We start from the raw sequence: 21,071 nt of genomic DNA, 5'->3' as shown, positions 1-21,071 counted from the left end.
CCTGGGTCCCAGCGGCCAACCTCCTGCTCTGTGCCCCAAACCGTGCAGTCTCCGGCCGCCCCCTCGCACCCCGCCCCCCCTCATTCCCAGGCTCAGCGCCGCCCTGGCGGGCCTCTGCCTTGGAGGGATGTGTGGGCCGGCCGGCCCAGGCCTGAAGCTGTCAGCTCTCCGCTCCTGATCCCAGCAGCACGCACCAAAGGCTTTTTGTCTGTGAGCCTTCTGCCGAGGGTTTTGCACGCCCACCCGACTCGGTTTGTGGAAACACGCTTCTCCTAGGGTGTACTCCGGACATGCCTTTTAAAGCCGAGTCTTCGGAGACCCTCAGAGGTGGCCCAGACCGGTCCGCCCGGGTCCCTGCTGGGCCGCTCTGGCTGCAGTTCTCGCGTCCTCGTGCGTCTCAGGCCCCGGCGCCCCCGTGCATCGACCCTTTCTGGCTCATCGGGCATCTGCCAGCCGGCTGCCCCACCGCTGGTGGCTTGCAGTGGGGCACCAGGGTGTCTGCACCACGGAAATGGGCAGATGCCCCAACCAGGGACCGAGGACGGGTTGGTTTTCCTCTCGGGAGAGCCGGGAGGCCGCGCCCCCCGCTCTGCCCCACCTGTCCTGCCTCGAGGGGTTGAGTATTTTCAAACACGCTTGTTGGGTTTGCCATTCCCACGGTGACACTTTATTTCTGGGCGTTCTGTCAGGTTCATGGGCACGTTGGCTGTGTGCTGTCCTGGTTCCCCGCCCCCCACAGAGCCTTTCTGGTTTATCGCCCGCCTGAGCCTTTCAGAACCCGAGGCCGTCCCCCGTCCGGGCGGGCCTGGCTCTCCCGTCCACTGGCCACCACCCTCGCAAAACCCGCGGGGGGGGGGGGTCCCCAGGGCCCGGGAGGAAGGTGCCCGTGATCAGAAAGACTCGGCGCGTGGTCCCCCACATCTGAGGGCGTTCCAGCCAGGACCACCTCGAACCAAGGTTCTGGGTCTGGTGGGGTCGCGGCCTTTGGGGGCCAAGGCTCACAGGTGGCTGTCACCCCCTCTTCTACCTTCCCTTCTGGTCTGCTCACACCGGGACCCCGACGGTCCTTACAATCCCTTGGGTCACGGGAAAGTGTCATCGCGTCGGGCCCAGCTCCACGGGGTCTCCTGTTGGACTCCCCACCTTCCGAGGGTCTGGGGCCGAAACGGCCATCTCCCCCCGCCACGCCCACACTCCCCAGCTGGGTCACTGGCTGCCCCTGGGTCCCTCCTCAGGGTGTGGCAGCTCTGCGGTCTTCTCAGCCCTTCAGCGACATCAAGGCCGTGACGCGAGTCACATTTATGTATTTCATTCGGCCTAGCATTTTCTATCGTTTGCCATGGGAGGGGGATCTGAGTGACCGACCGGCCTGTCCTGAGCGGGGCTGCAAGGGAACCGTGTCTGCTGACCTGGGTACCGTTTATTCCTTGAACGGGCCAGGTCTTGGGGGCCGGAGCCTGGGCCCAGGGCTGGGGGGTAAGCTGCCCCGGTGGGTCCCTGCACCCACTCTGGGCCCCCACAGAGTCAGCGGCTGTTGGGTCCCAGTTTCTCTTGAGACAAGTCGAGACAGCGCTGTGACGGCACAGCAGTGCCTGGCGTGCCCGCGCCCGGGCGGTGGGCAGCTGCCCCGCCCCGGCAGCGTACACGAGGTCAGCAGGCGGCCTCTCCACGCAGACCCCGGCCCCCGCTAGGAGCGTCTCCTGCTGCCCACGCAGGAGCCACCCGGGAGGAGAGTGGCATGGGCATTTCTGGGCCAGCCCCCCGGGGTGGGGGAAGCGACAGGCCTTCCCTGCACCTCGTCTGGTGTGTTGACATGGGCTCGGGGGTCAGGGAGAGGACGGTGTGAGGGTCCGGATGCCAGGGTCACCGGAAACCTGCCTGGCCCTGAGGGACCGGTGGGGACACGGCACTGAGCGTCCGGGACGTGAAAACCTATTCACTGCAGGGAATTCGAACCTTCCCGGCGGGCAGCCCAGGGGTTCCAAGTGCTGGGTCCAGGGGAGGTCTGCTCCCCTCCTCGGGCCTCCTGACCCCTGAGGCGGGGGTCGTGTCTCCGTGGGAACTGAGGAAGCTGAGGACAGCGAGAGAGGGAGTGTGCCCCCCCGAGGTGGTCAGGGCCCCTGGCCGAGCCCCCGGGCTCCCATCTGACCCTAACCCCGGACAGTCACACCCAGGGTCTTTGTCGGTGGGGGAGCCCTGGGGGGGCTCCCAATTCCCTGGGTTCAGGGCTTTGCACCCACAGCAAAAGTCGCCCTCAGGGCGCGAGGCAGCCTGCAGGGCGAGGGTGGGAGTGAGGAGGTGGTGCTGGCTGGTGCCCCGGGCAGCCAAGGTCCCCCAGAAAGGGCCATGCTCTGCCCTTATTGATGTGAACCTTCCAGCAATTTCCCAGTCCGCACTTCATCACGGTAGGTGGCCAGGAATGGGTCCAGGAGCATGCGGTCCCGCCAGTGACTTAGAAGGTCCAGGGAATGTTGAGGGGACGGCTGGGCATCCTCGGCCACCACAAAAGGGCCACAGACAAGCTCTGCCTCCAGAAAGGAAGATGCCGGAGACAGTTCTGGGCAGGCCAGGCTCCCCGAGGCGGCTCAGAATGAAGGTGTGCACACGTTAGTCTGTGCCAGGAGGACTCCGCACCGAGGGGAGCACCCTCAGCCCGCCCCCCCACCCTGTCTGATCGGTGGCCCCGTCCAAGCCCTGGCCCTGTCCCCCACAGAGCCCCCACACAACCGTGGCTCTGGCCCTGGCCGGTCAGTGGCCTCCAAACTCCCCAGCTCTAGCGAGGGGCCTCAGTCACGACCGAGGTCCCTGCTCCGGGGCCTCCGGCTGTTGAGAAAGGGCCCCTGCCCCTCCCGGTCTCACGGCCTCTCCCCGGGAGGCAGGGGCAGGCGGCTGAGGCCGGGCACCACCATGCTTCCAAACGCCCGTGCGTGTGCTTGCCGAGCTGGTCCCATGACCCTTTTCCCAAGTCCACCCACGGTCTCCCTGGGAGAGACCCCACTGCTCACGTCACCAGAGGAGCGTGCTTTCCCAGGGAGGCGGGCCACAGCGAGACTCCCGACCACCCCCGAGAGGAATCTCCGCGTGCCGGCGGGTGTATTTTGGGTCTGTGCGTGCGGGCGGGCTGTGCACGGAAGTAACCCCATCAGCAGCGGAGGAGGACAGGCCCCACCCCACGTGGGCTGCCCGCGGTCGCCTCCCTGCTGGCGGGGGGGGGGCGGCCTGAGTCACGGGGCCCGGGGGCTCGGTGCCCTCACGGTCGGACCTCTCCTGCCGGCCGGGGGCCCGGGGAACCTCGTGGGTCTCTGCCGTTTGTTGTGAGGACCGCCGTGCCACGCACACCCTGGTCGTCTCGGGCGGCTGGGAGGTCTGTGTGCGTGGCCTGCGCCTTCGGTGAGGAAGCGTGTCGTCGCCGCGCCGACGCTGTTCACCTGAACACGCAGGTCGAGGGGGCACGGGGGGAAAAGGACGCGGGGCCGCACGGCCTGCTGGTAACACGGGTGCCCACGTCTGCTGCCTGCGTGACGCTGGGTCCCACCCCCCACCCCCAGCCTGACTGGGGGGTGATGGAGACCCAGAATCGTGTGTATCTAAAGTGCACAGCGTGTGTGTGCCTGTGTGCACACGCGTGTGTGGCTTCCGACCACACGCAAGTGCGCGATCCTGCGCGGTAACGGCAGGCACCCTGCTGCGGGTTAGATCCTCAGAACCTAACCATCTCATAACGGACAGTCCGGAAGCTTCCACCACGCCCCTCCCCCACCCCGTTCTGCTCCCTGCTCCCATGAAATTGGCTTTTGTTTTGTTTCGTTTTTTGAGATTTATTTCACGTGTCAGTGGGATCGCAGAGTCTCTCTCTCTCTGGCTTGTCTCTCTGAAGCATCATGTGCCCCAGGCCCACCCACGTTGTCACGAAGGGCCGCGCTTCCTCCTTTTGTGTAATAACCCCGCCGTGTGCGTGGGCCAGACCTTCTTTATCCGCTCGTCTGTCGGCGGGCACTCGGCTGGCTTGCACCTGGCGGCTGCTGTGAGTGGCGCTGCCGTGAACGTGGGGCTGTGGGTGCGTCTTCTAGAACCAGAGTCACAACCTTCGCGTGCGTTCCCGGCAGTGGGGCTGCCGGACCACGTGGTCCTCCTCGTCCTCGGGTTCCGAGGAGCCCAGGCCGGGACGCACTTGCCCCAAGCCTGGGTGCTCCCATCTGCGAAGGGACCCGTGGCGGGGCCTCTCGCAGCCCCCCGGCCGGGCAGCCCTGGAGCATCCCCGTCCCTCAGACACGCCGCCCCGGGAGAAGGGCCGTGTCCGGGCTCACAGCAGCTCGGTCAGGGGGCAGCCTGGACCCCGTGCCCCGTGCCGGGCTGGCTGCTGACGCGCACGGGAGGATGGGACAGGGAGAGGTGTGGCCTGACCCCACGGAGGGGGGGGTGCCCAGAGGGGCCATCTGCCCCCCGACCTCCTCGTCCCCGCTCCAGGGTGAGGGGGCGCCGAGTTCATGTGGGTGGGGGCCAGGGGGCTCTGTGCTCTCCGAGGGCTTCCTGTGTGGCCGCTGCTCCTCAGGGGGCTCTGGACTCAGCCCCCCGAAACTCTTCCAGGTGCTTGGGGTCCGGGACCTCCCTCCAGGCCCCCCTGGCTCTCCTTCGATCGTCCTGCCAGACTCGTCCACCCTCGCGCTCTCGTGCGCCCTGCACGGAGGGGACTGGGAGAGCCGTGGAGAGGGGCCAGCGAGGGGATGGGAGGGACCCGCCCAGCGCGGCAGCTCCCGACAGCCTGCAGGTGCTGGCGGGCGCGGAGGCGAGGGCGGCCTCCGGCCGTGCCTGCGCTGGCTGACTCGGGCCTCCCCTCCCCCCTCCCCTTCCCCCCCCAGACAAAGATCCACGGAGTCGGATTCGTGAAGATCCACGCGCCCTGGAACGTGCTGTGCAGGGAGGCGGAGTTCCTGAAGCTGAAGATGCCGACCAAGAAGGTTGGTGGGGACGCGTCTGCCCCGAGGCCGGTCTGCGGGCCGAGGGCTACCCGGCGGACGCGTCTGCCAGGTGTCGGCGGGAGGGTCTGCGTCCCCGGGAAAGCCGGTGGCCGCTGGGCCCTGCAGAGACCGCAGCCCAAGCCCTGGGGGTGTGGCACAGGCGCGCGCCACGGGCCACGCAGTGCACAATACGAACGCCCGTCCCCTTCCCGCCCCGGTGTCTCGGGAGCACTGTCTCTCGGCGGCTGGTCCACGGGAATCATTTGAGCTGCAGCTCCCAGCTGGCTGGGTGTTTTCTTTTTTTTTTTTAAGATTTTATTTATTTATTTTTAGAGAGGGAAGGGAGGGAGATAGAGAGAGAGAGAAACATCAATGTGTGGTTGCTGGGGGCCATGGCCTGCAACCCAGGCATGTACCCTGACTGGGAATCGAACCTGGGACACTTTGGTTCCCAGCCCGCGCTCAATCCACTGAGCTACACCAGCCAGGGCTGGGTGTTTTCTCATTAATCTCTGAAAACCATGAGGCTCCGGCGCCTGTGTAGCTCCGACAGCCAGCAGGGCGCCCCTGAGGCTTAGCTGGGCGTCGGGGTTTCCTGGGTGAGGCCAGAGGAGGGGAGGAAGTGTGCCAGGACTAAGTCACCCCGGCATCCCAAGTCCACAGGGATCCTTGGGATTCCTTCTCCCAGAACAAAAGGGAAGTTCGGAGGAGGTTTTCAGCAACGTGCTATCATCGCTACCTCGGAGGGGGGGTAGCGGCGGGCCCCTCCCGAAACCGCAGGGGCTTTCGGGTTTATCTGGAACCCGGGCGTGCAGGGCAGCGGGTCCCGGCACGCCCTCTCAGGGCCGGCCATCTCAGGAGGGTGGGACGGCTCTGGGACCGGCCGAGACGGGGGTCGCGGCTCAGCCGGTGACCCGGGCCCCCCTCCCCCTGGTCTGTCCGCAGCTGTATCACATGAACGAGGCCAGGGGCCTCCTGAAAAAGATCAACTCCGTGCTCCAGAAAATCACCGCCCCCATCCAGCCCAGGGTGGCGGAGCACAGGCCGCAGTCGGTGAAGAGGCTGTCCTACCCCTTCTCCAGGGAGAAGCAGCACCTGTAAGTGGGGGCCCCAGCCCCTCCCCCCACCGCCGTCGCCCAGGACGGGGCAGACACAGGGTGTGGGGACGCGGCCTCAGGGCAGGGGGTGTTTCCACCCCCCCCACCCCCCCCCGGAGCCTGTCCGCAGAGGAGCTCAGGTCCTCGGGCACAGCTGAGGCCTTGGCCAACGCTTTCTAAGGTCACCGCCCACTGAGGAATTAAGGGGGCAAAGAGTCTTGTCCCTCTGCCTGGGGACACTTAGGGACACTCTCGAGGTCACAAGTAGGGCCTGTGGGCCTTGGACCTCAGCCCCAAAGCAGCGGTCTGGGCGCCCTTCCCTCCTCCCGGCTCCGTCCCTCTCGGAAGTGCCCGGGGAGAGGGCGCAGTGGCCGCCGGAGGCTCTGTGAGCTCTCTGGGGGCGGGGGGGGGGGGGACAGAAGCTGCAGAGCAGCCCCAGCTGGAGGCCCCGGCCCCAGGGACTCCGCAGCCGCGGCGTTGCCTGGCAGTGCCGTACCTGCTCTGGAAACTCGCCCCCGTCCTGGCTCCCTCGGGGCGTGGCCACCTGGCCTCCGTGAGACCTCGGGGGGCAGACCTAGAGGGGGGGCTCGGAGACACAGTGGGGCGTTGGTGGCCCGCTGTCGGGACACGAAGCCTCCTGGTTATCCCTGTCCTTGTGGGGTGCGGAGACCTGGGCCTCTATGTGGCACGTGTGTTAGTCACAGGGCAGAGGTCTGGGGCCCCACTCCCCGCGTGTCCCTGTCCTCCTGGGGATCAGAAACAAGAACAAAGAGAGAACGTGGCCCCAGTCCCACTTCTTCCGCCAGCCTCAGGGCAGAGCTCCCGGGCATTAGCGGGAGACCCTCCTCCTAGGACCCCCCTGCCCTGCGTCTCCCTGGCACCCCCTGCCTGGCCAGCCCAGGCTCACCTCCAGGCTCCGTGGGGAGAGCCCCCCTGCAACCTCCCAGCTCTTGCTTGGGAAGTGGGTCACCTATGCCTCAGGTGGCTCTGTGCCCTCAGAAGCGTTAGGCAACCTCCAGGTGGTCTCCAAGACCCCAGGACCAAAGCCACCTGGAAGGGGCAAGGGGGTGATCTTAAGTACCGAGCGTCACGGCGAAACAATGCCGTCCCCACCCCCGGCAGTGCTGCGGCAGAGACTGAACCCAGCCCGCGGAGGGCATCCTCCAAACCAGGCAGGGTCCCCGAGGGGGGGTCTGAGCACGCTCCCCACCCCCAGGGGGTCTCCCAGCCTCCTGGAGGATTTTGTGGGGGGCGAGATGTGGGGTTGGGGGACTGACCCTGTCCAACGCCCTGGGTCCGGCCACGCCTGGGCGGCAGACAGACAGCTGCGCCAGTTTCCCGGCCGCCGCTGCTCGGGGGGAGGACAGCGCAGTGCGGTTCAGGGGGGCCCCGGAGCTCAGGAGGGCTGCCCCCAGCGAGCCTCGCCTCTCCCCCTTCCCGTGTTTCTGCAGCTTTGACCTGTCCGACAAGGATTCCTTCTTCGACAGCAAAACCCGGAGCACGATCGTGAGTACCCTCCGTCTGCGGGAATCGCGGGAGTCGCTGGCCGGCCAGCGAGATGGCCCGCGGGGAAAGGGACCGTAATTTCATTCCGGAAAAGCTCCCCAGGTGGAAGAGGCTCTAATTGTCTGTGATAGAAATAATTAGAATAATAAAACCGAGAGGGCTGCTAGGGGCCCAAGGGACCTCCCAGCCCAGCGGTTGGTGGAGGGAGTGGGGGGCGGGGAGCAGGGACCAGCAGGAGAGAGGGGAGGGGGGGATTCCAGGATTCCAGACCCCTCTGTGAGTCTGGTCTTTGCCCCAGTTCCCCGAACGGCTTCCGCTGGCCCCTGGCCGCCCCCCCCCGTTGTGGGAGTCGTAGCTCCTGACAGTCACCCGGCCCCAGGCCCAGAGGTGGCCCAGCCGGCAGGGCAGGCGGGAGTGATGGGCGGTGGCGGCACCGCCGTGCGGATCGGGGCGGAGACCGGAGTCTTTGCCAGCTGCGTGCACCCTGCCCTGCCCGAGGTGTTGGTTCAGTGTTTCTCCACGGCTGCCAGTCCGTCCGCCAGCCAAGCTGAGCCTCGCGGCTCAGGACCCGGCTTTTACCTAAACATGACCCCCTGAGCCTCTCAGCCCAGCGCCGCTGAGCCGCGGCCATGGTCCCCTCTCCTCCCCGCCCAGAGAGTCCAGCCCGGCAGGGAGGGGGGCAGGGCTCGGCCCTGACCTGAGAGCTGCCCCAGGCACCACATCCTGAGCCTGGAAGGTGGCCGGGCGAGAGACGGTGCGGCGGGCCACCTGGGCATCGGGGGCTCGGGGGCTGCAGATCCGGGCCTGTCCACCCCCCTCCGCCTCCCGGCCTCGTGGCTCTGGGAGTCACCGAGGCTGCTCGAGAGCCAGGCCCGCGCCGGCTTCCTGCGCCAAGGGCCTCGGGAGCCTCCTCCGAGGGGCGCCTGCACCCAGCGCCAGGCGACAGAGCCCCTGCTGATCGGTTTCAGCCGTTAACTCCCATAGCTAGAGACACCGGCTGCCGGTGCCGCGCGGGCTGACGTGTGTCCGCAGAGGGGAGCCCGGTCCCTGGGACGCCCGCTGCTTGGGAGAGCCCTCTTCCCAGCCGTAAGCTGGACGGTCCCCCTTTCCTACGGCAGCGCGGTCAACTGAGTCACGAGCCTGTGTTTCAAGATGTATGCGCACCCCAACTTTTTTACATTATCGAGGGTTGCCAAAATGCTCCCCGGGCACGGGGCAGACACAGATGTGTTACATTCGCTCTCGCTGTTGGGGAGGTGGCCGCGGTGGGGGGCGGGGGTGGGGGGGCGCACGAGACTCAGAAGCCCTTTTTGCGTCTCATTGCGGATCTCCGTGGAACTGAGTCCCGTCCCCGATCCCCAAGTCCCAGGCGGCCACGCTGACAGGGGGTCCGTGTTGAGTGAACTGCCCATGACTCCAGTTACCTCCAGGGTGGGGTCACTTCTCCCGGAGACCCTGAGGGTCAGCTTGGCAGCTGCCCGCGCTCCAGGGGGGGCCTCTGTGCTGATTCACAGCGTTGCCCTCGGTCAGCCTGGCTCCGTGGTGTCTGAGCGACGACCGTGTCCGGAGCTGGAATGAGGTCGTGGTAGGCGGGTGGGAGTTGGGAACAGCAGGGAAGGAGCCGATGTGTTGGTCTTGGGACTGGGACCCTTAGCCTTGGGGCCCTAGGGAGCCATAGAAGGTTGTGGAGCAAGGTTTAAGAAGAGGTCAGATCTGTCCCTCCTAGCTCGCCGCCTGGGGCCACCGTGGGAGGGCAGATGGAAGGCAGCTGCACAGCCGCAGCGGTGGCCGTGAACGGGGGCCATGACGGTGTGTGGCTGGGAGGGGGCATTTACGGCAGAATGTGCTCGGTCAGGAAGACTAGATTAGGGGGCGAAGGGAGGGGGCCAACGGAGTGGGCACTCGTTCATTCATTCACTCGTTTGTTCAGTGGGCAGTGACCCAGCACCTGGCTTTCGCCCAGGACTGGGGGGCGGGGGGGGGGCGGGGGGGGGCAATAGGGCCGGCGGGGAAACGCACTCCGGGACAAGACCTCGGTGAGAAGGCAGAGTAACAGGAACGGCTGGTGCTCTGTGGCCTGTTGGGTTAGGTCCCTCTGCGCTGGATCTCAGGACGAGTGCGTCTGGTGGGAGGAACGGCAGGGAGGAGGCCCTGAGGCGTGCGACAGGGCTCGGTGGGCGAGAGGAGCAGGCGGGGGGCCCGGCTCACCGGGACAGACGGGACGGGAAGAGGATGGTCAGGCGGAGGGGCCACGGGAATGCCGGCTGTCGGCCTTGCGGGGGGGAGTGGGATGGAGGAGGGCTGGGCGGGCGAGCGGCGCGCCCTCCTTCACACGTCTGTGCCGTGGGATCCGTCATTGTCACCCCATTTTGCATCAGGGGAAACTGAGGCACGAGGTGGCGAGGTAGCTTGCCCAAGAGCCGGCAACCAGCGGAGCCTGCACTCAGTCCCGGCCGGGGCTCCGGAGGCCGCCAGGCGAAACGTTCTGTCAGTAAATGCGTCACGAGCTGGGGTGCGGCGGGACCCTCAGGGGGGCTTCTGCCGGGCACCCCGTGCTCTGCTGCATCCTGACTGTGTCAAATCGCACCGAGACCCGCCCGCCCGGGTTTCTGGAACATTTGTGGCTATACACCAGGTGTGGTCCTGTGGGCTGGGGCCTCGAGGCCCTGAACTCCAGCCCCGCTCTCAGCCAGAGGGACAGTGACCCAGCAGCAGGGCGCAGGGGACAGCGCGGCAGGGAGTCGGTGCTTCCAGAAGGGGAGACGGGGCTCCTTCGAGAGCGCACTGCTCATCCCGGAGCACGCCGGCCCCGACACTGTCCACCGAGCGTCCTCAGCAGGGCTGGCTGCAGCCCCCGGAGAAGGGGGCAGGTCGCCACAGGTCGCCATCTGGGCCCGCCCCTTCTCGGCGATCACACGCACGGCCGTGCCGGCGCGTCGCTGCAGCGGGAGTAACCGCCCACCCTGCTCTTGTCTCCGCACCAGGTCTACGAGATCCTGAAGAGGACCACCTGCAGCAAAGCCAAGTACAGCATGGGTAAGGGCAGTCTCGGGACTTGACCTCAGCACCGGCTCCGGCGCTGATCTCGCCTCGGAATCGTCTCCGTGGGGGGTGGCCGGCCGGCTGGGGCGTCTTCTTCGGAGGGTTTTGATTTAAGCCTGATGGTGACGGTTTCTGGAAGGACAGCCGTCCCAGGCCTGGGTCTGTGGGGCAGTTTCGTGGCCCTGCCCCCGCTCCCCAGCACCCAGGTCTGACTGGCTTTGGCCCCAGGCGTTTCTGCTGGAGTCCGCAGCCTCCTCCGCCGCCTCCACCTCCGGCGGTAAACCCCGGCCGCTGCACACTGTGGGCTGACCGGGCGTCTCCACCCTCCCTTGACTCTCACAGCCCAGCAGGAAGTAGTTAGGGTTCCAGCAGCGCGGCGGCCCCAAGCAGCACCCCAGGCCACGGGCAGCCAGACAGGTTCAAGGCCGGCAGAGGGTGGAAGGTGCCCCACCGGGCCAGCCCAGCCCCACGCCAGGCCTTGCTGGAAGGGGCTCCCCTCAACAGGGGCCTGATTCTAGAACCTGCCACAGAGCCGTCCCGGCTGGGCTCCTGGGGGCCGGGACGCAGCACAGCCCAGGCCACAGATAGCACACCTGACTGATTAAAGCGTGGGGAGGGGAGCACTGCCCTGCCGTGAGTCCCTTGCCCACGGCTGCAGGCCCAGTGGACACCCTGCAGCATTTCTGAGCCGAGGCCGCAGGGCCTTTCCTAGCCGACTGCCCTCCTTGAGCTGTGCTGTGCCCGCTGAGAGCCGTGCCGGCAGCGCAGAGGGTCGCGCTGGATGAGCTCCTGAGGTCCGAGGCAGTGGCTCGGGGCCGCTGGGTGGGTCGAGTAGGAGGGGAGTCCGTGCATCCGGGACGGAGAGTTTGGGCTCCCCTGCTTCCCGGGAGGAACCGCGGGGGCGGGGGCAGGAGAAGGAGTGACGTGGTCGGCTGGGGCTGGCCCAGGCCGGGCCCAGGTTGCAGGGCGGAGAGGGTGGCCCCTGCAGGGCCGGGCTGACTCAGGTCCCCCGGCCCGCATGACCCATGCTGGCCCCAAGGACACCCTTCTGGGCCCAAACCAGAGGGAGCGGGGCCTCATCCAGGGGCCAAGAGGGGCCCAGGAGAGGGCTCCCCACAGGCCTTCCGTAGAGCAGGAGCCTGCAGAATGGCCCGGCACCCCAGCTGGGGGAGGCACGTGGTTCTAGCCCCTGGAGCTCGGTCTCCCTTAGGGCCCCTCCCCAAGGGGGTTCGCACGGTTGCTAAGAGAGTCTGGGCCCGGGCGCCCACCGGGGGTGCTCCCTGGGGTGGGCCCTCTGAGCTGGTTCCCAGCCCCCGATGTCTGAGCAGAAAAGGACCGGGGGCTCCTCTGCACCCCCATGTCACGTTGGCGCCGTGTCCGGCAGCCCCGCTGGCCTCCAAGTCATCCATTCACCGTGAGCCCTGCATCTGTCCCCCCCACCGCCCGCTGGGTCCCAGGTGTGCCCCGCCCCCAGGGCTCTCTCCTGTTCTGGAGGAGAAAGTAGAAGGTAAACAACCAGACGCCGCAGGTCGGCAGGTCTCCGGGCCTTGCCGCGGTGGTGCAGGCCCAGACCTGCGGGCGCTGAGGGCGAGGCCCCAGGCCCGAGGCCGTGTCCCGGACCAGACCACACGCCCCTGTCTCTCTCAGACGGGCTCAAGGGCTCTCACTCAAGAGCTCCCGCCTCCGCCCGGTCCCGACTCCTCAGTGTCCCTCAGGCAGCCTGACCGTTTCAGATTGCTACTCGAGGACACGGTCGGTTTTGAGTCCCCTGCCCGCCCGTTTCGCCGTGGCGGAGCGCAGGCCGGGCCGACCACCGAAAACTCTGACCCATCAAAGCCCCGGCAAGCCCCTTGGGCCAGGCAGAGGGCTCTGGGACCAGCGAGGGGCTTCACGGACGAAGCCCCTCAGCCACGCTGGACCCCGCGCAGAAGCGTGCGAGGCAAGACCGGAGTGCCAGGCCCCCCCCCCCCGGCACCAGGCACAGCCAGGCGCCCCCTCGCCTCTCCCCGCGCGGCTCCCGCAGCCGCAGCCGCAGTCCAGGAGGAGCAGGTGCGGTCGTGGTTACAGGGCATCAGGGCAGGGCCTGGGGCCCCCGCAGGGACCAACAGGAACGCCGGCCCCCGGGGCGCCTTCTCCCCCCCACCCACCCCCGAACGCAGCTCTGACCCTCCCGGGCCCTCCTGCGTGTCACTGACCCTCCCGGGCCCTCCCGCATGTCACTAATAGCCGGCTGTGTAAACAGGGCAAGGAGAGGGAAGAAAGAAGGACTCTGCCCTTTTAAGTAAGAGGCGAAAATGTGGTAAATACGGTAAGTGCCTCTGCCCCCGTGCGGGGGCCCGCAGGCCTCCTCTCTGGCTTCTCCAATCAAACCTAAAACCTAATTCCAAATTGTGCGTGTGTTTCTGACGCCGTCCGCGTGCCCGCCCGTACTTCCCCGTGATCCGGCTTTTCTAACCACTCGGAGCCCATCTTTCCGGTCTGCAGGCTTGCCCTCCGGCAGGCGGGGTAGTCGGTGAGCCGCCGGTGTGGGGTCCCTGCTCCCCCCTCGCCGCAACTTCCTCCTGGGGTTTCCTCTGTCTCTCCCCTGATCCTGCCACTAGAGCATGTGTTTGTCAGCTAGTCGGACGCGGGGAGGAAGCCCCGCGGCAGGTGGCGGGGTGCGGAGCGGCCAGGTGCGGTGGCTTGCGTGGACGGGGTCCCCGGTGGCCGAGACGGTGCCGGGAGTCTCTGCCGGGACACGCAGCAGCGGCGGCGGCGGCGGCGGCCGGACACCTGCCCGGTCCGTAATCCTCTTTCTGCCTTTATTTTTAAGGCATCACGAGCCTGCTGGCCAACGGCGTCTACTCGGCGGCCTACCCCCTGCACGACGTAAGTGACCTTGACACGCAGTCCATCTGGCGTCACCTGACTCCCCAAATCCCCACGGGCCACGCCCCCCCCGGGAGCTCTAATTATCCTGCGGTCTGCGCTTCCTGCTCTGGCTCTTCTTTAAATGTCACCACGCACAGGCCTGCTCTGTTCCCCCGAGTGGGGGCCAAGGAGCGACGGGACCCTCCGTTCCTGCACACCAGTGCCGCCAGAGACATCGGTGGCAGACACTGGCCCGGCTTTGTCTAGACCCTGTGGCCGGCGGGTCCCTGACACTTGCCCCCGCCCCCTGCCTCGGTCTCCCCGCCCAGCCTGCCCCGCCCGCCCCGCCCACCCGGTTCTGGCACAGTGACCAGGGCTCCGTGCGTGCGTGTCTCTCTGCAGAGCGAGCGGCCAGCTTCCTGAGCCGGATCTCCAAATCCCCCTGGGAGCCCCCGGACAAATATAGCCTGTGGCCGAGGCCGGTGTCGTCTTGGCTGGGGCGGAGGGAGGGAGATGATCCCTCGTTGTCTCCACGGAAACGGGGACCAGAGTTCAGCGGGGCGCTGGGAACGGCCGTGGGGCCCGAGCAGTGTGGGAACCCCAGACACAGGACCTCGAACTTTCCCAGTGTGTGCTGCTGCGCCGACTGGGGTCCGAGGAGCAGGAGGGAGAGAGAGCGTGGGCCTGGGGCACCAGGGGCCGGACCCCAGCCCCGGCCCCTCGCTCCAGTCCTCGGCAGCCCTCAGGGGAATCGGCCCCTGGGTCTGCCTGAGCCCCAGGGTGCCCGCCTGAGATCGGGCAGAACGCCCGCCCTGCCCGTTGCCGGGGCCGGTGTGGCCGTCAGGGCGGACACAGACACAAGAGGGTTTTCGGCAGCGCTGGACAGGCCGAGGGTGCCAGCCCCGCAGAGGGCCGCCCCCCGCCCCCCAATCCCAGGGCGCTGACCGGCTCTCCGTCCCCTCGCCCCTCCCAGTAGGGACCTGAGGCCGACTGGACTTCCCACCGTGTGCCCTCGTACAGGCTGCTGCTCCTGCCTGCCACGCTCTGCCTGCCCCCTCCCCAGGTGTCCCCAGCACGTCCACTCCGAGCCGTCCTACTCCCCTGGTCCCCCACACCCGCGATCTCTCCCTCGCTCCTCTGGGCTTCTTCTGATGCTCCCCGTCCCACCGAGACACCACTTAGCAGCCACCGTTCACGGCATGTGCGTCTCACGAAAGCCCCCTGCTGGCGTAGCAGGTGCTCCGTTAACGTGGTGTCGGCGTGGGCTGGATCCAGTCGGGTTGCCTCGTCCTGGCTGGACGAATGTTTGAAGGGCGGGGCTTAGAGCCCGGCAGCTCCCGCCCTCACTCCGGGCTCCTCCCACAAAGCTGGCCCCGGGGGGTGGGGTGGGAGGTCTCACTCACCCACAGGGCCCACCCTGTCCTCAGGTGCCCAGCTGGGCAGCTCAGCCCCCGGGCTCCAGGAATGCAGCCTTGCCCAGCACCAGCCCTTTAAGTCTTGAAAGGGAACGGGGAGAAACCAACCTTTCTGAGCACGTACTGTGTGGAAACAACCAAATTTAGTAGGAGCTTTACCTTATTTGATTTGGAGACTCAGGAAGAGTTAGTAACTCATCTGAGGTCCCACAGCCCCCGGGTGGGGGAGGGGCCGGGACCAGAGGCCAGCCCTCTGACCCCGCACTGCGCCTCTGTCCCTGGAGGCCGAGTGCGCCCCCCTCTCATCTTCGCCACATTGGGCCAGTCGCCGAGCCTGTGTGCAGTTTACGCAGGCTGCTCCCACCTCACAGGCGGGGAAACCGAGGCAGGAGCCGCTGGGGCGGACAGCCGAGGAGCGGAGCCCCGACCCCAGACCCCTGGGTTCCTTCCAGACAGATTATGGACTTGGGGAGTCCTGAGGAAATGCAGAATTTCACCTCCGTGAATTTTCCATGCCATCGGGGGACACCCGTGTCCTTACGTACTGACACCGATGTTCACACGTCACCCTGAGCCGGGCCAGGTGCGCCCTGTGCTCTTCCACAGAGAACGCTGCCCACAGCGAGGGCGCACCCTCGCCCCTGGTTGGCGGCGTAGGGCGCTGCGCGGGCGCTGTGTAACCCTGGCTCCGAATCTCCGGTCCCCCGTGTCACTCACCGCTGCGTTGTCTGACGTCTCTGCTCACCACCCTCTGCCCCCGGGTTGACCTGCATTCACTTACTCACGTATCCATTCACTCACCCATCCATCCACTCTCCCATCCATTCACTCACTCATCCATTCACTCACTCATCCATCCATCCACTCATCCATCCATCCACTCTCCCATCCATCCACTCACCCATCCATCCACTCACCCATCCATCCACTCACTCATCCATCCACTCACCCATCCATCCACTCTCCCATCCATCCACTCACCCATCCATCCACTCTCCCATCCACTCACCCATCCATCCACCCATCCATCCACTCACCCACCCATCCATTCACTCACTCATCCATCCACTCTCCCACCCATCCATCCACTCTCCCATCCATCCATCCACTCACTCATCCATCCACTCTCCCATCCATCCACCCACCCATCCACTCACTCATCCATCCACTCACTCATCCATCCACTCACCCATCCATCCACTCTCCCATCCATCCACTCACCCATCCATCCACTCTTCCATCCATCCACTCACCCATCCATCCACTCTCCCATCCATCCACTCACCCATCCATCCACTCACTCATCCATCCACTCACCCATCCATCCACTCTCCCATCCATCCACTCACCCATCCATCCACTCTCCCATCCATCCACTCACCCATCCATCCACCCATCCATCCACTCACCCACCCATCCATCCACTCACCCACCCATCCATTCACTCACTCATCCACCCACTCTCCCATCCATCCATCCACTCACCCATCCATCCACTCTCCCATCCATCCACCCATCCACCCACCCATCCATCCACTCACTCATCCATCCACTCACCCATCCATCCACTCACTCAGCCATTCACTCACTCAGCCATTCACTCACTCAGCCATTCATTCAGCGAGAACAGGTGTCGATAAGGTTTGGGTGCTGATTCTGGCCCCAGGACACCCGCCGAGACGGCGTGTGCTCAGAGCGGGACCACTGGGAGGGCTCCGGGATCAGCGAGTCCGCTCCAGGCGAAGGACTTTGGCATTTCAGTTGTCCGCTCGGCAGTGTTTGGGCTTCCCTCCTGGTGGGCACCTACCCCCCACCCACGGTTGCCTGCTAACTGGCCTCTGCCTAGAGGAGGTGCTGCCGGGTCCCTGCGGCTGTCTCAGCCACGAGCAGAACCGCGGGACAGGGTCAGAGGCCAGCTGGGGGCAGGGGGCTCTTTGCAGACTCCGGAGGAAATTGTCTCAACTGTCCTCGGGGCATCTGCATCCCGAGGCCAGGGCATCGGGCTGCTGGGCTGGCGGCCAGGCCCTCCCCACCCAGAGGGGGCTGGAGGGGCTTCCAGGGTCGTGGAAGGAGCTGGCGAGTGGGACGGGCAGCGGACAGACCCCGAGAGGCCTCCGAGCTTCGTCCGCCCCGCGAGCCTCAGGGCCAGTCCCACCAGGCGCTCCCAGGACCCCTCTCCTGAGGCCGCCACTCAGTCTCGGGTGTCAGCGCTGGTGCGTGGGACTCACTCTCGGCCCTTAGACCCTCCTCTTCTGATGACTTGGAGACGGGACCTGAGTCCCAGGTCGGATCAAATCCAGCCTCCTGCCCTCAGCCAAGTCAGCGAGCCTCACTGTTCCCGTCTGTGAAATGGGAGACCTGGGCCCACCGGTGTCCGTGTGCAGGGACCACGTCATTTGCCGCCCCTCCTGGGACACCTGAGAGTGAAGGGGGCACCCCCTGGACGGGGCACTGGGAATGGGGCACCGGGAACGCCCGGCAGAGTGGGACCCTCCCGCCCCAGAGGCCGTCCCGAGGACCACCAGCCAGGGTCCTTTCCCAGGCTCTGCCTCTGGGGCAGGTGGGGCAGGGCACACGGGTGGGCCGGCGGCTCAGAGGACCTGCTCTGAGGGGGCGGGCTGGGCCCGCCTGCTGCGCCACAGGCCCTGGCGTCCCAGGGTCATCCTAACCATGTCACTGCTGCGGCGCTCCTTTGGAAATGCCAGGAACGGGAGGGAGTCAGCCGTGAGAGAGCTCCCTTGGGTGAGACTGTGCCTTCTCTCCTTCCCAACAGGGTGACTACGAAGGCGAGAACGTGGGGTTCAACGACAGGAAGGTGAGTGGCCCCGGAGGGCGAGGAGGTGCTCTGGGGGCGCCTGCAGGGCCCCCGGGGCCGCGGGAGGGGCAGCGGGACTGGGCGCTCAGGGCGGGCCACACAAGGGGCACCGGGGTCCCGGGCGTCTGCTCCCAGGTGTGAGGGAGAGCGTCGGGGAGCTCCGTGCGGTCGGTGGGTGTGCGCCTCTGATTCTCGGCAGTGGCGGCTGCGGCGGGTGGTTGTGCATGGTGTGTGCCCCCAGAGGCCACCGGACCCGGCATCGTAACCATCTTAACCGGGACAGGCACTCCAGCCGTCTTTGCCGGAGTCCAATCCTGCCCTGCCGCTGGGCCACTGAACTTGGGGACCCCCTGCCCCGAGAGCCCCAGCCCCCAGCGGCACCCCGGCGAAACTGCTGGGTGGTGGTCAGCCCAGTGCTTCCCAAACTCACTTGGCCTGGAACCCTTCCTCGCGGACCAGTTGCTGAGCCTGAGGCCTTCGGGCAACGCCAGGCGATGCCGTGGGTGTTCCTGATCCCAGCCCCTGGGCTTTCCAGAAAGTTCTGTTCCTCCACCCCCCCGTGTAAGCATCTCCCCCCCACAGCCACTTCTCCTCCTGCCCTCCACACTTCAGAACAGGGGTGTCCGACCTTTGGCGTCTCGGGGCACCACATTAAATACATTGCGACACATAATCGCAAGAAAAATCTCATCACGTTTTAAGTAAATTGGCGACTTTGCGTTGGGGGCCGCATTCACAGCCGCCCTGAGCCGCATGCGGCCTGCGGGCCCCGGTTGGACGTCCTGCTCTGGAAGGTTCTGTCCTGCCACCCTGCACATGCGCCCACGCCCAGACCCTCATCTCTTACCCCTCCCCTGGGCTCCCCAGACAAGCTCAGACCTCCCTCCCCTCGGGGAGCGGCCCCCCACCCCGGGCCCTGCGTCTCTTTCAGCCCTGAGTCCTGCCCCTCGCCCCCAGGAGCGGGCCCTTCCAAGGTGGTGGGCAGAGGCGCCTCCCCAGGGTCCGCACAATGGGGGCCTTGTCCCAGGTCGCAGGGGCCGGAATGCCCTCCATTCCCGCCTCCCTCCAGCCCTCTGTCCGCGGTTTCAAACCTCTGGTACCTGACACAACTTGCCCGCCCGGGCACCCAGCTGAAGATGCTATCGGGGTTAGCACGGAATCGCATATTTGGTTCTTTTTCGTGGCACCCCTGGCATGCGTCGGAGACCCTGATGACTTGCGGAGCTCCCCCGGCCCCTCCACGGGCCCGGCCTGGCCCTCCGAGGCCTCTCTCTCATTGCTCCCCGGTGGCCCCAGCGACCCCCTTCTGGCCCGGGTCCACCCTTCAGGTCCCGGCCCCTCCGGCCCAGGCCCCGCCCGATCCCCGTGCCCCAGCCACAGCGGCCGCCGTGCTCATCCGGAGTCCACTCCGCCGGTGGGCACGTCAGTGCCAGGACCGCCCCCTGGGGGGTAAAGCGGTGCCTTACCCCCCAGAACCGCACGCTCGTCACTGCTGAGCACCCGGCCAGCATACACAGGGCCAGGGTCACCCCCCTCCCGGGGGCCCCCTGCCTGGAGCTCTGCCCGCCCCCCCTCTAACGGTGTGTCCCGGCAGTGAGCTCAAGGCCTGGCCCGTGGGGCTGGTCGGGGACTATCAGATGGGTGGGGGGGTGGATGGATGGGCAGGTGGGTGGATGGGCAGGTGGATGGATGGACAGACGGAAGTTCAGGCAGAGGGACGCATGGAATGAGGGACAGAAGGGAGGCAGGGAGCGAGGGAGGGCACCCTAGACGGGTGTCTGAGTCCTGACTCAGAGCCTTCGAGAACCTCTCCTTCTCCCACGATGCCCCCACCTGACCCGACCTGTCTCTGAGTGTCCTGCCGCTCTAGCGAGAGTCAGGGCACCCCGTCCGGGGCAGGCGCCCCAGCAGCCCGACCCCGGGGCCAGGACAGAAAGGGGGATGCGCAGGCCCGGGCCCCGTGCTGCGCTGGGGGAGCAGGGCACGAGCAGAGGCCGGCAGGGCCCGCGCTGAGGGATGGGTGCAGCCCCCCCTCCGAGCCCCGCCGCCTCCTTTGGGTGTGGACGCAGCTGGTGCGTCCTGGGCTGGCCCGAGAGCCATGGGCCCTGGGTCCAGCCCCCTCCCTCCCTCCCTCCCTCCCTCCCTCCCTTCCTTCCTCTCCCTCCCTTCCTCCCTCCCTCCCTCCCTCTCTCTAACAGTTCCTTACTGGAAACCTGTCATCCGCCCCAGGCCTCGGTCAAGGTATCAGGGAAGACATAGTCCAGACGAACCTGTCCTTCCTGGGGCCTCTGTTCTGGGGAAACGCGGCTGGGGGCCGGCATGTGCACAGCCGTTAAGGACGGCGTCGGTGCCCAGCGTGGGTCCCCAGTGCGGGTCCGGGCAGGAGGGACACTGGCCGGCTGAGCCGAGATCACGCAGAGGGCTGGGCGCTGGGAGGCCCTGGGTCACTGTGACTGGGCCCACCCGGGGCCCTGGCGTGTCCCAGCCCCCTCGCCAGGTGAAAGGCCCCCCCCCAGAATTGTGGCAATGGTAATGACGTGATTGGTGGTCTGTCCTTGGCGGGAAGAAGATTTGGCCGCGGAGAAGGGGCTTAGGTAGAAAGCCGGGTACACCCCCATTTGTCACAGCTGTCAGTGGGTGGTGGCCTTCCTGCCGTGGGCCAGACCCCCTGAGCGGTTCTGGGAACACGGTGACCGGTGTGACATGGCCATGCCCGCGGGAGGCTCTCGTGGCTTCTCCCCCCACCCACCCCGTGCCCTCCCTTCCCAGTCCAGTCCTCCCTCTCCCTGCCCCTCCCGGGACTGCCCTGCCCCTCCCTCCCTCCCTCCCTCCCTCCGTCCCGTGCACCCTCAGCCTGTCTGTGACACGAATCAGCGACCTGACGTCTGTCTCGGGGAGGAAGCCGCAGGGACAGCCAGGGCCCTTGGGCTTTTGGGGAGGTGCTGTGCGATCCCACCGAGGCTGGGTGGCTTGGCTGAGCCGCCCCCGTTTACGGAGGGCGCTGCGGGCTTCTCGCCCCTTCTCGGGACCAGCCCCCTGCCTGTCACAGAGCCCCCTCCTGTGCGTGAGCTCTGCCGGCTGTCCTCTGTGCCAGGCAGGGAGGACAGCGTCCTCCAGTGTCAAGGAGGAGATGAGGCTCGGGGGTGAGGGCCCTGGATCCAGGAACGCAGGCGCGTTCTTGTTCAGGGAGCTGCCGCTACCGCCGCCTCGCCGGCCTCCTGCGGTGCGGGCTGCGTGCCCACCGAGGGCGGCTTCTCGGGGGCCCAGGTTTTCCATGTCCCCGTCCCCCGACCAGAACAGGAGGCCAGGGCTCAGGGCTGGGTCTGCCGAGCGCGCCCAGCGCCCGGCACGGGCCCGGGCCCGGGCCCTCGGCCGACCCCCAGTGCGA

General features: G+C 66.9%; 1 protein-coding gene across 5 annotated transcripts in view; it reads left to right on the top strand.

Moving 5' to 3' along the window:
- Positions 1 to 21,071, top strand: part of ANO1 (anoctamin 1) — a 142,472-nt gene that overhangs the window by 84,057 nt on the left and 37,344 nt on the right. For 4 of the 5 annotated variants that reach the window (XM_045855236.1, XM_045855240.1, XM_045855235.1 and 1 more), the window contains exons 4-10: positions 4,860 to 4,958; positions 5,904 to 6,055; positions 7,507 to 7,561; positions 10,546 to 10,597; positions 12,846 to 12,911; positions 13,416 to 13,471; positions 17,642 to 17,683. In XM_045855236.1, coding sequence (XP_045711192.1) covers positions 4,860 to 4,958; positions 5,904 to 6,055; positions 7,507 to 7,561; positions 10,546 to 10,597; positions 12,846 to 12,911; positions 13,416 to 13,471; positions 17,642 to 17,683 — 522 coding nt within the window. The remainder of the gene's footprint in view (positions 1 to 4,859; positions 4,959 to 5,903; positions 6,056 to 7,506; positions 7,562 to 10,545; positions 10,598 to 12,845; positions 12,912 to 13,415; positions 13,472 to 17,641; positions 17,684 to 21,071) is intronic. The other variant, XM_045855237.1, reaches the window with a different exon arrangement.

The sequence above is a fragment of the Phyllostomus hastatus genome, unplaced genomic scaffold, assembly GCF_019186645.2.
Source record: "Phyllostomus hastatus isolate PE091 unplaced genomic scaffold, TTU_PhHast_1.1 phas_scaffold_11, whole genome shotgun sequence".
Taxonomy (NCBI): Eukaryota; Metazoa; Chordata; class Mammalia; order Chiroptera; family Phyllostomidae; genus Phyllostomus; species Phyllostomus hastatus.
The sequence above is the reverse complement of the archived record's forward strand: the minus strand, read 5'-3'. Positions and strand labels throughout refer to the sequence as shown.